This window comes from Balaenoptera ricei, chromosome 3 (assembly GCF_028023285.1).
Source record: "Balaenoptera ricei isolate mBalRic1 chromosome 3, mBalRic1.hap2, whole genome shotgun sequence".
Classification (NCBI taxonomy): Eukaryota; Metazoa; Chordata; class Mammalia; order Artiodactyla; family Balaenopteridae; genus Balaenoptera; species Balaenoptera ricei.
The window spans coordinates 319,949-332,545 of NC_082641.1; the positions used below are offsets into that span (position 1 = coordinate 319,949).

Below are 12,597 nucleotides of genomic sequence, written 5' to 3' on the forward strand. Positions count from 1 at the left end.
CAAAAGACCCCAAATCACCAAAGTGATATTGAGAAAGAACAGAGTTTCAGGCATCACTTTCTGATTTAAAATTATATTACAAAGCTATAGTAATCATAACAGTATGGTGCTGGCATAAAAACAGACATAGATTACTGGAACAGAATAGAGAACCCAAAAATAAACCCAAAAATAAACCCACGCATATATGGTCAACTAATTTTTTTTTAAATTAATTTATTTATTTATTTTTGGCTGTGTTGAGTCTTAGTTTCTGTGCAAGGGCTTTCTCCAGTTGCGGCGAGCGGGGGCCGCTCTTCATCGCTGTGCGCGGGCCTCTCACTGTTGTGGCCTCTCTTGTTGCGGAGCACAAGCTCCAGACACGCAGGCTCAGTAGTTGTGGCTCACGGGCCCAATTGCTCCGCCGCCTGTGGGATCTTCCCAGACCAGGGCTCGAACCCGCGTCCCCTGCATCGGCAGGCAGACTCTCAACGACTGCGCCACCAGGGAAGCCCAGTCAACTAATTTTTGACAAGGGCACCAAGAATACACCATGGTGAAAGGATAATCTCTTCAGTAAATGGTGTTGGGAAAACTGGATGTTCACAGGCAAAAGAATGAACTTGGACCCTTATCTTACAGCACACACAAAATTCAACTCAGAGTGGATAAAAAATTTAAATATAAGACTTGAAACTAAAACTCCTAGAAGGGGCTTCCCTGGTGGTCCAGTGGTTAGGACTCTGTGCTTCCACTGCAGGGGGCGTGGGTTTGATCCCTGGTCGGGGAACTAAGATCCCACATGCTGCGTGGTGCGGCCAAAAAAGAAAAAAAAAAAAAAAAAAAAACCTCCTAGAAGAAAACGGGAAAAAAAGCTCCTTGACGTGGCCTTGACAGTGATTTTTTGGATGTAACACCAAAAGCAAAGGCAACAAAAGCAAAAATAAACTAGTGGGACTACCTCAAACTAAAAGTTTCTGCAGAGCAAAGGAAACCATCACCAAAATGAAAAGGTAGCCTATGGATTGGGAGAAAATATTTGCAAACCATTTATCCGATGAGGGGTTAATATCCAGAATATATAAAGAATTCATACAACTCAATAGAAAAAAAAAAAAGAAACCCAATTAAAAAATGGGCAGAGGACCTAAAAAAGACGACATACAGATGGTCAACAGACATGTGAAAAGGATGCTCAGTATTACTAATCATCAGGGAAATGCAAATCAAAACCAGAGTGAACTGTCACTTCACACCTGCAGAATGGCTGTCATCAAAAAGACAAGAGATAACAAGTGGAGGATGTGGAGAGAAGGGAACCCTCGTGCACTGTTAGCGGGAATGTAAGTTGGTGCAGCCGCTCTGGAGAACAGTATGGAGGGTCCTCAAAAAATCTACAGTAGAACTAGCATATGATCCAGCAATCCCACTTCTGCCTATTTATCCAAAGGAAGTGAAATCAGGATCTGGAAGAGATACATGTACTGCCATGTTCACTGCAGTGTTATTCACAGGAACCAAGATGTGGAAGCAACCTAAGTGTCCTTCAGCGGATGAGTGGGTAAAGAAGACGCGGTGTATGTGTACAGTGGGACATTACACAGCTTTCAAAAGAAGGAAATCCTGCCATTTGCAACAATGTGGCAAACGTTGCTCGCCCATAGACCTCGAGGGCGTTATGCTAAGTGAAATAAGTCAGACGTGGAAAGAAAACAAACTCCATGATCTCATATATGGAATCTAAGAGTTCATAGAAGCAGGGAGTAGAAGGGTGGTCACCAGCGGTGGGGAGGTGGGGGGTGGGGGGGTGGGGAGATGGCGGTCCAGGGCACAGAGTGGCAGTTCTGCAGGTGACTAAGTCTAGGGCTCTAAAGCGTGCCTGATGATCACAGCTAATAAGACCGCACTGAATCTGGGAATCTGCTGAGAGAACAGATTTCCCGTGTTCTCATCACCAAAGAAATGGTTACTCTGTGAAGAGAAGATGTGTGTATTACCTTGACTGTGGTCATCACTATGTACATGCACATCAGACCATCGAAGGGGCACCTTAAACATGTATAATTTTTACTTAAAGACCATCGTGCATTCAGCATGTTGAGGTTTTTACCTCACTGATCATTATGGTTCAGTTTAATTGTATGGAAACTATTTAGAGTGTCCTTTCATTTTATTTTTATTTATTTATTTATTTATTTATTTATTTAATAGCCAAAATAAGTAAATTTGATTCATATAGTATAATTGTTCTTTTTGGTCAAGCTCGTATGTCGTCAGGGTTGAGTGTGCGGGCCGTGGAGTTAGGCTGCCCGGTGTGAATCTGGTCACTCCTGTGCCATGTGACGGGCCCACGCCTGTGCCCTGATCTCTCGGGGGCTGCTCAGGTGACACCTGTGTGCTCAGTGGTGTCGGCGTTTCCAGGGAGTGGTCCTCCCGGTGTTGCCGTCCCGTGTTGGTGCACCTCCTGGCCTGTTCTCTGCCTTTCCCTCCACGCACTGCCGTCACCTGACACCCTGCCTGCCATTAACCCCTGTCAGTCCCCTGAATGTGTGATGCTTCCTCTCGTGCTTTTCCCCTTTGTACCTGCTCTTTCTCTCTCTTATTCTGCTCTGTCTGACGTGAGCGAGTAGCCACCGCAGCTTTCTTCCATTAGTGTTGCTATAGTGTATCTTTTTCTGTCCTTTTAATTTACTGGTGTGCTTGTATTTAAAGTGGGCTCCTTGTAGGCAGCATACACTTGGGTCTTGTGTTTTTTATCTAATTAACAACCTCTCCCTTTTATTTGCAGTAGACTTTTTTAAAAAATTCAATTGAATTAAACTAAAAAGCAGGAACGGTTCACCCACTTCTCCCACCCCTAACCTCTGCTTCTGGCAGGCACCAAGTTCTCTGTATGTGAGCTTCACTTTGTTTGTTTGTTTTAGATTCCACATATGACTGAGATCATATGGTACTTGTCTTTCTCATCGTATACATATAGCACATCTTCTTTATCCGTTCATCTATTGGTGGGCACTTAGGTTGCTCCATATCTTGGCTATTGTAAGTAATGCTGCTATGAACATGGGGGGTGCACATATCTTTTCAAATTAGTGTTTTTGTTTTCTTCAGATAAGTACCCAGAAGTGGAATTGCTGGATCTGGTAGCTCTGTTTTTAATTGTCTGAGGAACCTCCATACTGTTCTCCGTAGTGGCTGCACCAATTTACATTCCTACCAACAGCGCACGAGGGTTCCCTTTTCTCCACACCCGTGGCAGCACTTGTTATCGCTTGTCTTTTTGATGAAGCCATTCTGACAGGTGTGGTGACACCTCACTGTGCTTTTGAACTGCATTTCCCTGATGACTAGTGAGGTTGAGCACCTTTTTATGCGCCTGTTGGCCATCTGTATGTCTTCTTTGAAAAAATGTCTGTTCAGGTCCTCTGCCCATTTTTAAATCAGATTGTTTTTTTCACTGTTGTGTGAGTTCTTTATGTATTTTGGATATTAACCCCTTATCAGACAAATGGTTTGCAAATATTTTCTCCCAATCCGTAGGCTGCCTTTTCATTTTGTTGATGGTTTCCTTTGCTGTGTAGAAGCTTTTTGGCTTCTGTCCCGTGGTTAAGAGGGTGGGCTGTAGGGATGGCAGCAGGTACTGAACCCCCTGTGTTAGGTTGTCTGTTGCTGCATAACAAGTTACCCCCAGTCACACCTCAAACAGCACACGCTTACCCTGTGCAGTCTCTGTAGTCAGAGCCCAGGGCAGCTGAGCCGTGTGTCCTGGGGCCTCCTGAAGTTGCTGTCAGGCTGTCACTCGGGGCTGTGGTCTCCTCTGAAGGCTTAGCAGGGTGCAGGCCCTCCACGGCCATTCCACGCAGCCCCGCAAGGCCTCGCGATGCGGCAGCTGGTGAGCAGGGTGCCACGTGGTGGCTTCTGTGCGTTGTGTGTGGCGGGGACGGGTCTTCTCCCCGGGCGTGAGCACCCTCCGTGCTCAGTCCCCCCGTTTGTAAAATGGGAGTGAAAGTAGCCACGGGGTTGCTGGGAGACAAGTGTCTGAAGTGTCTGGTGCTTATCGTCTTATCAAGACAGAGATCCTACACAAAGCTTCATTTTTAGAGGCATAAATGAAAAATAGTGAAGTGGTACTGGCATCCTCTGGGTGTCTGCACACAAATGGCTCTCGCATCCAGGAAGGGCTGCAGCCCCAGCCTGCCTGGTCACTGGGCAGTGCGTCGTCCCCATGGGCATAGCGGGCCTGTCAACCCGGAAACAGAGGACCGTGGATTTGGGGGTTTGGGCAGATGAGTAGTGGCACCCCTTCCCCTTACAGTGTGCAGTTTGGGACCATTTGGATCCAGACAGACGGGCCCCAGATGCCATCTTTGTAGCGATGCAGTCTGCACAGAGTTTGACTCGTCTGTTTGGCGTGCGTTGCTCTGTGTCTGCAGGATCACCTGAGGCAGCATCTGGACAGAACTCTGGAGGAAAGCAGTAGCTTGAAGTCTCTTCTGTTCAGCGTGAAAAAAGAAGTGAGAAACACCGACACTCCATCCACACTGAACTTGCAGATCACTGGTGAGTTCATGGTTTACTTGTATGTGTAAGAGTCAGGATTTCACAGGGTTCAGACTCAGCAAGTGCAGTGAAGCGGGGTCAGAGCCCCCAGCCCTGCCAGGGCAGGCATGCGTGCCGGGACCGTCTCTCTGAGCTGCTGAAAGGCCACGGGGCCCTCCCCGGGGCGTCCTTCTCCTTGATTACGGCTCCTTCCAGACCCAGGTCATTTTTGTTTCCCTCTTCACTGTCTTGGATTCTACTTTGCCAGTTTTGCAAAAGTGCCCTTGGGATTTCAAGGTGGGGTGCAGCCTGCTCTGGGGTAATGTGAGGTGACGTGGGGTCCCACAGGGGCTTCAGCCTGAGTGTCTGCTCCAGTCTGACCTCTTAGGGGCCTGAAACTTCTTCCTAAAGGACAGGGTGGTAACTATCTCAGGGCGTGAGCACAGTCACAGCCGAGACCCTCCGGGGCCCGCCGCTCGGTAACCGTCCCCGCAGCCTTTCACCCCAGTCGTGTCGGCTGCCAGGGTCTTCTTCCTGAAGGCCCAGCTGTCCAGCAGCAGATCCAGCCTAGGACCTCCGGCTGGCGCCAGGCCCACCTCCACCTGTCTCTGCTCCACGCCGCACGCGCCCCTCAGGGGTGCCCGGAGGGCAGAGTCCCGGGGCTTCATCCCCAACAGCAGGGGCCGGCGCTGGGCCCTGGGTGGGACGATTGCAGGTGGAGAGGGGGCTGCTTTGCTCACCCTGATGACCTTTTCCCGTGTTTCCCAGGTGCGCTTTAAACTCTAGAATCATTTTAGTATCCAGAATGTGGTAGTGTTGGGACTTCCCTGGTGGCGCAGTGGTTAAGAATCCACTTAACCTGCCTGCCAATGCAGGGGACACGGGTTCAATCCCTGGTCTGGGAAGATCCCACATGCTATGGAGCAGCTAAGCCCGTGCGCCACAACTACTGAGCCTGAGCTCTAGAACCCGCGAGCCCCAACTGCTGAAGCCCACGCGCTTAGAGCTGGTGCTCCGCAACAAGAGAAGCCACCGCAGTGAGAAGCCTGCGCACCGCAACGAAGAGTCGCCCCTGCTCGCCGCAACTAGAGAAAAGCCCGCACACAGCAACAAAGACTCAACGCAGCCAAAACTAACTAACTAAATAAATAAATAAAATTTTTTAAAAATGTGGGAGCGCATTTCACTGACTATCGCTACTTCTTTCCCATCAGGACTTCAGACAAGTGTGGAGCGGCTCTCCGGTGAGATTGTGGAACTGAAGCAGCATCTGGAGCACTACGACCGGATCCACGAGCTCACCCAGATGCTGCAGGAGAGCCACAGGTGCCTGCCCGGGGCAGCGGGCCGGTGGTCCTGAGCCCACGCGTGTCGCTGGGTTGACTTGGAGCTTGTGTGAGCGTCCCCGTCTTACTGAGCAGCGAGGTCCTTCCTGCTGCAGCTTCCTGGGAGGTGTTAAGGGGGGGACGAGGGGCGAGGGAGAGGTGGTGCAGTGTCCTGGAGGCCTGCGCGTGCCCCCTCGGTGTGGTTCTCGGCTGTTCTCGTAGAAACGTGAGGATTCCACCTTTGCCCCTGGCTCAGATTTTGTGAAGAGACCTGCGGCTGGCAAGCAGGTGGGGCTGCGGAGGGGAAGCCGGCGGCAGCGGGGGGGCAGGCCTGAGGGCAGCACTCCCGCCCCACCCTCCCTCTTCCTCTGTTCTCCCCCCGCCCCCTTCTCACTGTCGGGCGAGGTCACCACACCTGCCCTGCCACAGCCGGAGCCGGCTGTGACCTGGTGGCGATTGGAGGCCACAGGCCCCTGGGCCCGTCCCAGCACAAGCCCCGTGGGGAGGGCAGGCAGGCCGCGGGCGGTGGGCTCCGTGGGCTCGGTGTGGGCACGGCAGGGCCGCGGCGCCTCTCGGAGCAGCAGGCGGGTCGGTGCCGAGCCTCCGCCTGGCCCGTGGCTCTCCCGGTGTCCCGGCACACGGGGCTTGTCGCTGGGGTGGCCAGCGTCGTGGAGAACGGGGCCCCGTGCTATCTGTGGCTCGCGGTGCCATGGAGGCCCCTCAGTCAGTGCCAGCTTGGTGAGCTGGCAGCTTGGAGACGGGGTCGGCAACGTGCAGCCCCCCTTTCCTGCTGAGATTCCTCCAGAGTTAAAAACGGTCACAGCAGTAAAAAACCCAGGACTTTCCCATTGTGCTGTGTCCGTGTCAGAAGTGCATTTGACTGCGAGTTAGAACTGTTTCCATCCTTGGACCTTTTCTAGAACCGGAACACTGTTTTCTCGCCGTGAAGATGGAGTGTTCTTGTCAGAGCGTCGAGGGGCCTCCCCGCCCCTTCAGCTCCCGTGCCAGCGGGGCGCCTGCCGGGCCGGGGCCGGGGAGACGCAGCCCCGCCAGGCGAGGGGCGGCAGCAGGGCAAGCGGGAGGGCCCCCGGGGCGGGGACGGGGCCCGGGGCTGAGCGCCGTCCCCCGCCTCGTCTCCAGGTCCCTGGTCAGCACCAACGAGCACCTGCTTCGGGAGCTGGGCCGGGCGCGGGCGCAGCACCAGGCCGAGGCGGAGCAGCTGCGCTGGAGCTACAGGCAGCTCAAGAAGACCACGGCCCCGTTGCCCGGCCGCCCGCCCGCGCCCTGAGCGCGCCTCTCTGCGGGCGCCTGTCTTCAGGGCCTGTGCTGCGGGCTCCGAAGGGTCCTGAGGAGGGAAGCTCATCCAAGCCCCGTACGTGTCTCGAGACAAACAGGTCATTACTTTTTCATCAGGTATCTTGAGACAAAGAAGATGCTGTATTTTTCTGCCTAACGTGCAAGAAAGCAGCTCTGTAGGATGGTTAAAGAAAATAATTTATTGTGTAACAAGCAACCCTTATTTAATAAACTAATACATTGTTCTAAAAAGCGGCTCGTTAATTATAACTGAGCTTCGCGTTGAGTTCTTTTATGAAATAAGCTGTGCAGCATGGTTGATGAGCAGGAACTGCAAGATCTGAGACTAAATACAAGTAGCACTTAGAGCTGTGAAGAATAATGTTTGTGGCATTAACACCCACAGGAGAAATACCCGCCCAAGCCCCGCTCTCCTTGGTTTGCAGTTCATTGCTGAAAATTATGTCCTAACAGGGCATAAGATTAGATTTTTAGATTGGAAACGTTATATCTTAGGTAATACGTGCTTTCTTTGGTGAAGCGAAGTGACCGTTGAGAGTGCCGTGCGGTGGACTTGGGGAGCAGAGCTGCAGGTGGAGAGCAGGGGCTGGCGCGGTCCTGGGGCTCAGGAGGAGGCTTGCCTTCAGGTCGCGTTGTGTTTTTGTAACTTCACAGGGAAGTCGGTATGGGGGGTGGGTGTTTCATCATCAGATTTTTTTTTTTTTTATTTAAAGATTTTCTCATGAATCCGTTTTCAGCTTGTAGAAGATTGTCGCCGTGCTGTTACTTTATGTTTGTCGTTTGGGTTACGTTGAGCTTGTTGGACCCGAGTTTGTATTTTTCGTCAAATGTGGAAAGTTTGGGCCACAATTTCCTGTTATTTCTCCCTTGACCCGACCCGCCTCTCCCATCCTCTCCCCCCTGGCACTCCAGTGACGCCACGTCAGCCCCTGGGTCTGGCCCCCCCTTTCCCTAATCTTGGGTCTTTTCCCCCTTAGTTCTCTAGGAGCTTCGGTTGGGTGGTCTCTGTTGTCCCGTCACAGAGTTTACTGCTCTCTCCTCCATGCGCCTGATCTGCTGTTGGGCTTGTAGACTGAATTTTTAATTTTAGAAATTGTATATTTCTTCGTTCTAAAATTCCATTTGGTCCTTTTTTACAAAAAGGAAAGAAAACCTTTTTTATAAAGGTTTTATTTCCCATTATGTTCATGTTTCATTTAACTGCTTAACCATATTCTGGGTAGCTTTACTACAGATCATCTGCACCTGTTTGCAAAGTGGTGACACCAGCTAACACTGCCGCTGGCAGGTGTGTGGGGACACCTGCTGGCCCTCGTGCCCCACACTTTCAGTCAGGCTTCTAGAAGTCTGCCTCCTAGCGAGTCCTGCACCTGCTGCCCTGTCGGCCAGGGTGAGCACCTGGCTTGCCAAGGTGCGGGTCAAGGCTTTTCCCTATTCTCCTACCGCATAGCCTGTCCCTTAACTTGTAGAAGTTATTTATAGTTCTGGATGCTAGTACTTTGTGGATTATGTTTGAAAATAGCTTTTTCTTGTCTTTCCACATTTTAATGGTGTGTTTTGATGAGAAATTTTAAACTTTTTTTTAAAGTGTTTTTTTTTTTTGACGTGGACCATTTTTAACGTCTTTATTGAATTTGTTACAGTATTGCTTCTGGTTTTTTGGCCGCGAGGCATGTGGGATCTTAGCTCCCCGACCAGGGATCGAACCCGCACCCCCTGCATTGGAAGTCAAAGTCTTAACCGCTGGACTGCCAGGGAAGTTCCAATTTAAACTTTAATAGGATGCAATTTATCAGTCTTTTTCATGATGATTTTTCTGTTTGTGGTCATAAAATATTCCATGTATCTTCTAAAAGAGCGTATAGTTTTGTCTGTTTTGAGTATTAGATACATATTCTACCTGGAATTGACTTCTGTGCACGTTGTGAGGGTTAAGGACCCAGTTCTGGGGTTTTCACGTGTAGGTCCAGTTGCCCAGCGTCATCCATTCACAAGACTCGTTGGTCATAAGTGATTCGTGCGTCTGTTGCCCCCACTGGTGTCCGGTCCGTCCCTGTGCAGCACCACACTCCGTAGGTCAAGACCTCCCACCCCATGTCGGGATGTTTGGGCTACTTTTGACCCTTTGAATTGCATGAGCTTTAGAATTAGCTGGTTAAGTTGGGATTTTGTTTGGGATTGCGTCGGTCGGTTTGGGAAGAGTTGACATAGGTAAATATTGGGTCTTACAAGCTGTGACTGTAGTATCTGTGTCCACTTATTAGATCTCCTTTAATGTACGTTAATTATAGTTCTATAATTTTCTCCATGGAGGTCTTATGCATCTTTTATGTTTATTCCTAGGTTTTCCTTATTTTGTGATGCCATATCTAAAAGATGTATTTTTGAAATGTGTTTGTTTGTATTTTATGGAAATAGAATTGATTTTTTTGTACATTAATTTTACATCCAGAGATCTTGTTAAACTCGTAATAATTTGCCTGTAGCTGTGCTAGACTTTCTAGTACAGTCACGCCTTCTGTGAGTAATGGCTTTTCTTTTCTCCGTTCCATTCCTTTACTCTGGGTTTTTACTTTATGTTTTCTTTTCGGTTTTGTTTTGAGTTTTGCTCTTCTGTGCTGGCTGGCATGTCTAATATAATTGTGGATTATACGTGGTAGTAGAGCGGGCATCTGTCTTGTTCTGGGTATTAAATCAAAGGGGAGCTTTTACCACTTCACCACTAAATTTGCAATCGGTTTTTTGGTAGGTGGCCTTGCTCCTTCTGTTGTTAATTTGCTAAGAATTTGTCATCATGAATGGATGAATAAGACACTTTTCTGCCACTATTGAGATGACCATATGATTTTTCTCCCTTGTTCTATTAACATGGTTAACTACAGTAAATTTCTGGAATAAGCACAACTTAGTGATGATGGGCTTTCCTTACAGACATGTTGTACGTGGTTTGTGGATGTTTTGTGTAGGATTTCGTGTTCCAGGTGTGCCACTTCATGTCCCCCTGGGCAGTGAGATTCTCTGGGCCTCCGTGTCCTGGTTTGCAGGGCCTGCCTCGCAGGCCACCGTGAGGGTCGAGTGACCTGTGAGTGCGGTCCCAGACAGGCCCCCCACACGGCCGGCACAGCGTGAGTGTGGCTCTGAGAAGATGTGGTACGTCCGTCTCCAGGGTGACATTTGCCTTTGTGATGCTGTCCTTGTTGGGATTTGCATCTACCTGTCCTCTATTCCCAGGAGAATTTGTATAAGATTGTTTCTTCCCTGAATGTTTGGCGGGACTTGCCCATGGAGTCATTTGTGCCTGCAGTGTTCTTTGTGGGGAGATTTTTTAAAAGTTTTATTTATTTTTTATTTAGTTGATTTACAATGTTATGTTAGTTTTTGCTGTACAGCAAAGTGGTTCAGATATATATATATACTTTTTCATATTCTTTTCCATTATGGTTTATCACAGGATATTGAGTAGAGTTCCCTGTGCTACACAATAGGACCTTGTTGTTTATTTTATATATAGGTAATGTTTATCTGTTAATCCCAAACTCCAAATTTATCCCTCCCCTCTACCATTCCCCTTTGGTAACCACAAGTTTGTTTTTGGTGTCTGTGAGTCTGTTTCTGTTTTGCAAAAAAGTTCATTTGTATCATTTTTTTAAATTCCACATATAAGTGATATCATATTTGTCTTTCTCTGACTTAACTTCACTTAGTATGACAATCTCTAGGTCCATCCACGTTGCTGCAAATGGCATTATTTCAATCTCTTTTTATGGCTGAATATTCCATTGTGTATATGTGCCACATCTTCTTTATCTATTTCTCTGTTGATGGACATTTAGTTTGCTTCCATGTCCTGGCTATTGTAAATAGAGCTGCATTGAACATTGTGGTACATGACTCTTTTTGAATTATGGTTTTCTTAGGGTATATGCCCAGTAGTGGGATTGCTGGGTCATATGGCAGGTAGTTCTATTTTTAGTTTTTTAAGGAACGTCCATACTGTTCTCCATAGCGACTGTACCAGTTCACATCTTGTGGGGAGACTTTTGACTTGATTCAGTTGAATTATGGTACGGCAATGCCGCAGAACGGGTTCTCAGGGGCCGTCCATGTGCCTCCCCTATAGCTGGTTTGGGGCCATGTGACCAATTCTGCAAGTGAAGGAGGCGTGTCTTCAGGGCCCAGCAGAGAAAAGCTGGTGGCCGCCCCAGTGGCACCCCTCCCCCCGGGCCCCAGCTGGGCTCCGTGTGAGTGAGATGCACGCCTCGTTGCCCAGCCCCTGGACTTTGGGCTTCTCCACTGCCGTTGGTACTCACCTGGCCAGGACTGTGCGGGCTTCCCCGTTCTTCTTGAGTTAGTTTTCATAAGTTACGTTATCTCTAGGAATTTGTCCTTATGGCCTAATTTTCAGGGTTTTTGGCATGACACTCGATCTTTTAATGACATTTTAATAGTTTCAGCATTTGAAGTTGTGTCCCTGTGGCAGAGATGTAGGGGCAGGTGTGTCCCTTCACGCAAGACCTTGCTGTTCAGGGGACGGGATGCAGCTCCTGAGCTCAGGACCCTCGTCCAGGCAGCCCCAGTCAGTGACCCGGTGACCCCAGCAGGGCCCGGGGGTGCCCCCAACAGGCCGCTGACCGAGATCCTGGGCCAGCTTGGCGGTGGCCCCGAGGCCTCCACTCCTGCCTCCTCCTGGGTGCCTCGGGGTGGTACCCACCGTGGACGGCTGACCGCCTCCACGCTCCTGCCCGGCCCCACTCGCTCTCCTTGGTCATTCCTCATCCTGGCAGTGGAGCTGTTAGCAATTCTTCTGTGTTTCTCTTGCTTTATCAGCTAATGTAATTGATACATTTTAGTTTAAATCTGCCATCTCATTTTGTGCTGTTTGTTCTACTTGTATGATTTTTTTTCCCGTCTAGTGTTGCCGTTTTTAGATAATTTTCTATCATTCACATTTTCACCTCTACAAGTTTGGAGGCTATGTGCCCTGTTCCTGGTGTGGTATCACAGCACAGGTTGTGTTTATTTGATCAGCACTCCTGACATCGTACACGAGCCATGAGCACGTGACTCCCTGTGCACCCCTTCTGGCTTAAATGTCATGGTTTTCAGGTGCCTTAATGAAATATTTTGTTTAAATGAAATACAGTCACTATTTACCTGTAGTTATTTATTGTTTGCCCACTTCTCTGTCACATCTCAGACTCTCCGTCTCTAATCACTCTCTGCGTTTACAATTTCCTTTCTCACCTACTGGCACGAGTCTCCCCATCACGGTCTAAAAACGTCCTTATTTTATGTCAGTTTTGATGGCGTCATCCCCGTTTTCAGGGCTGCTGTGGGCGTTCGTGATGGGGTTTGTGTCCAGATCCCACTCCAGGCCTCGCACCTGGTGGGCGGCTGGCGCTCCCGTAAGCTGTGGCCCCCCCGGGCGCGTCCGTGT

General features: G+C 49.3%; 1 protein-coding gene across 2 annotated transcripts in view; it reads left to right on the forward strand.

Annotated features, from left to right (window-relative positions):
• Positions 1-7,391, forward strand: part of CEP72 (centrosomal protein 72) — a 32,981-nt gene extending 25,590 nt beyond the window's left edge. Inside the window, exons 8-10 of one of the 2 annotated variants that reach the window (XR_009502585.1) lie at positions 4,413-4,539; positions 5,733-6,131; positions 6,764-7,072. Coding sequence is in view for 1 of the 2 variants with exons in the window: in XM_059919195.1 (XP_059775178.1) it covers positions 4,413-4,539; positions 5,733-5,844; positions 6,984-7,131 (387 nt within the window). In the remaining variant the exon portion in view is untranslated. Of the gene's footprint in view, positions 1-4,412; positions 4,540-5,732; positions 6,132-6,763 lie in introns of both variants that reach the window. The other variant, XM_059919195.1, reaches the window with a different exon arrangement.
• Positions 7,392-12,597: the final 5,206 nt, after the last annotated feature.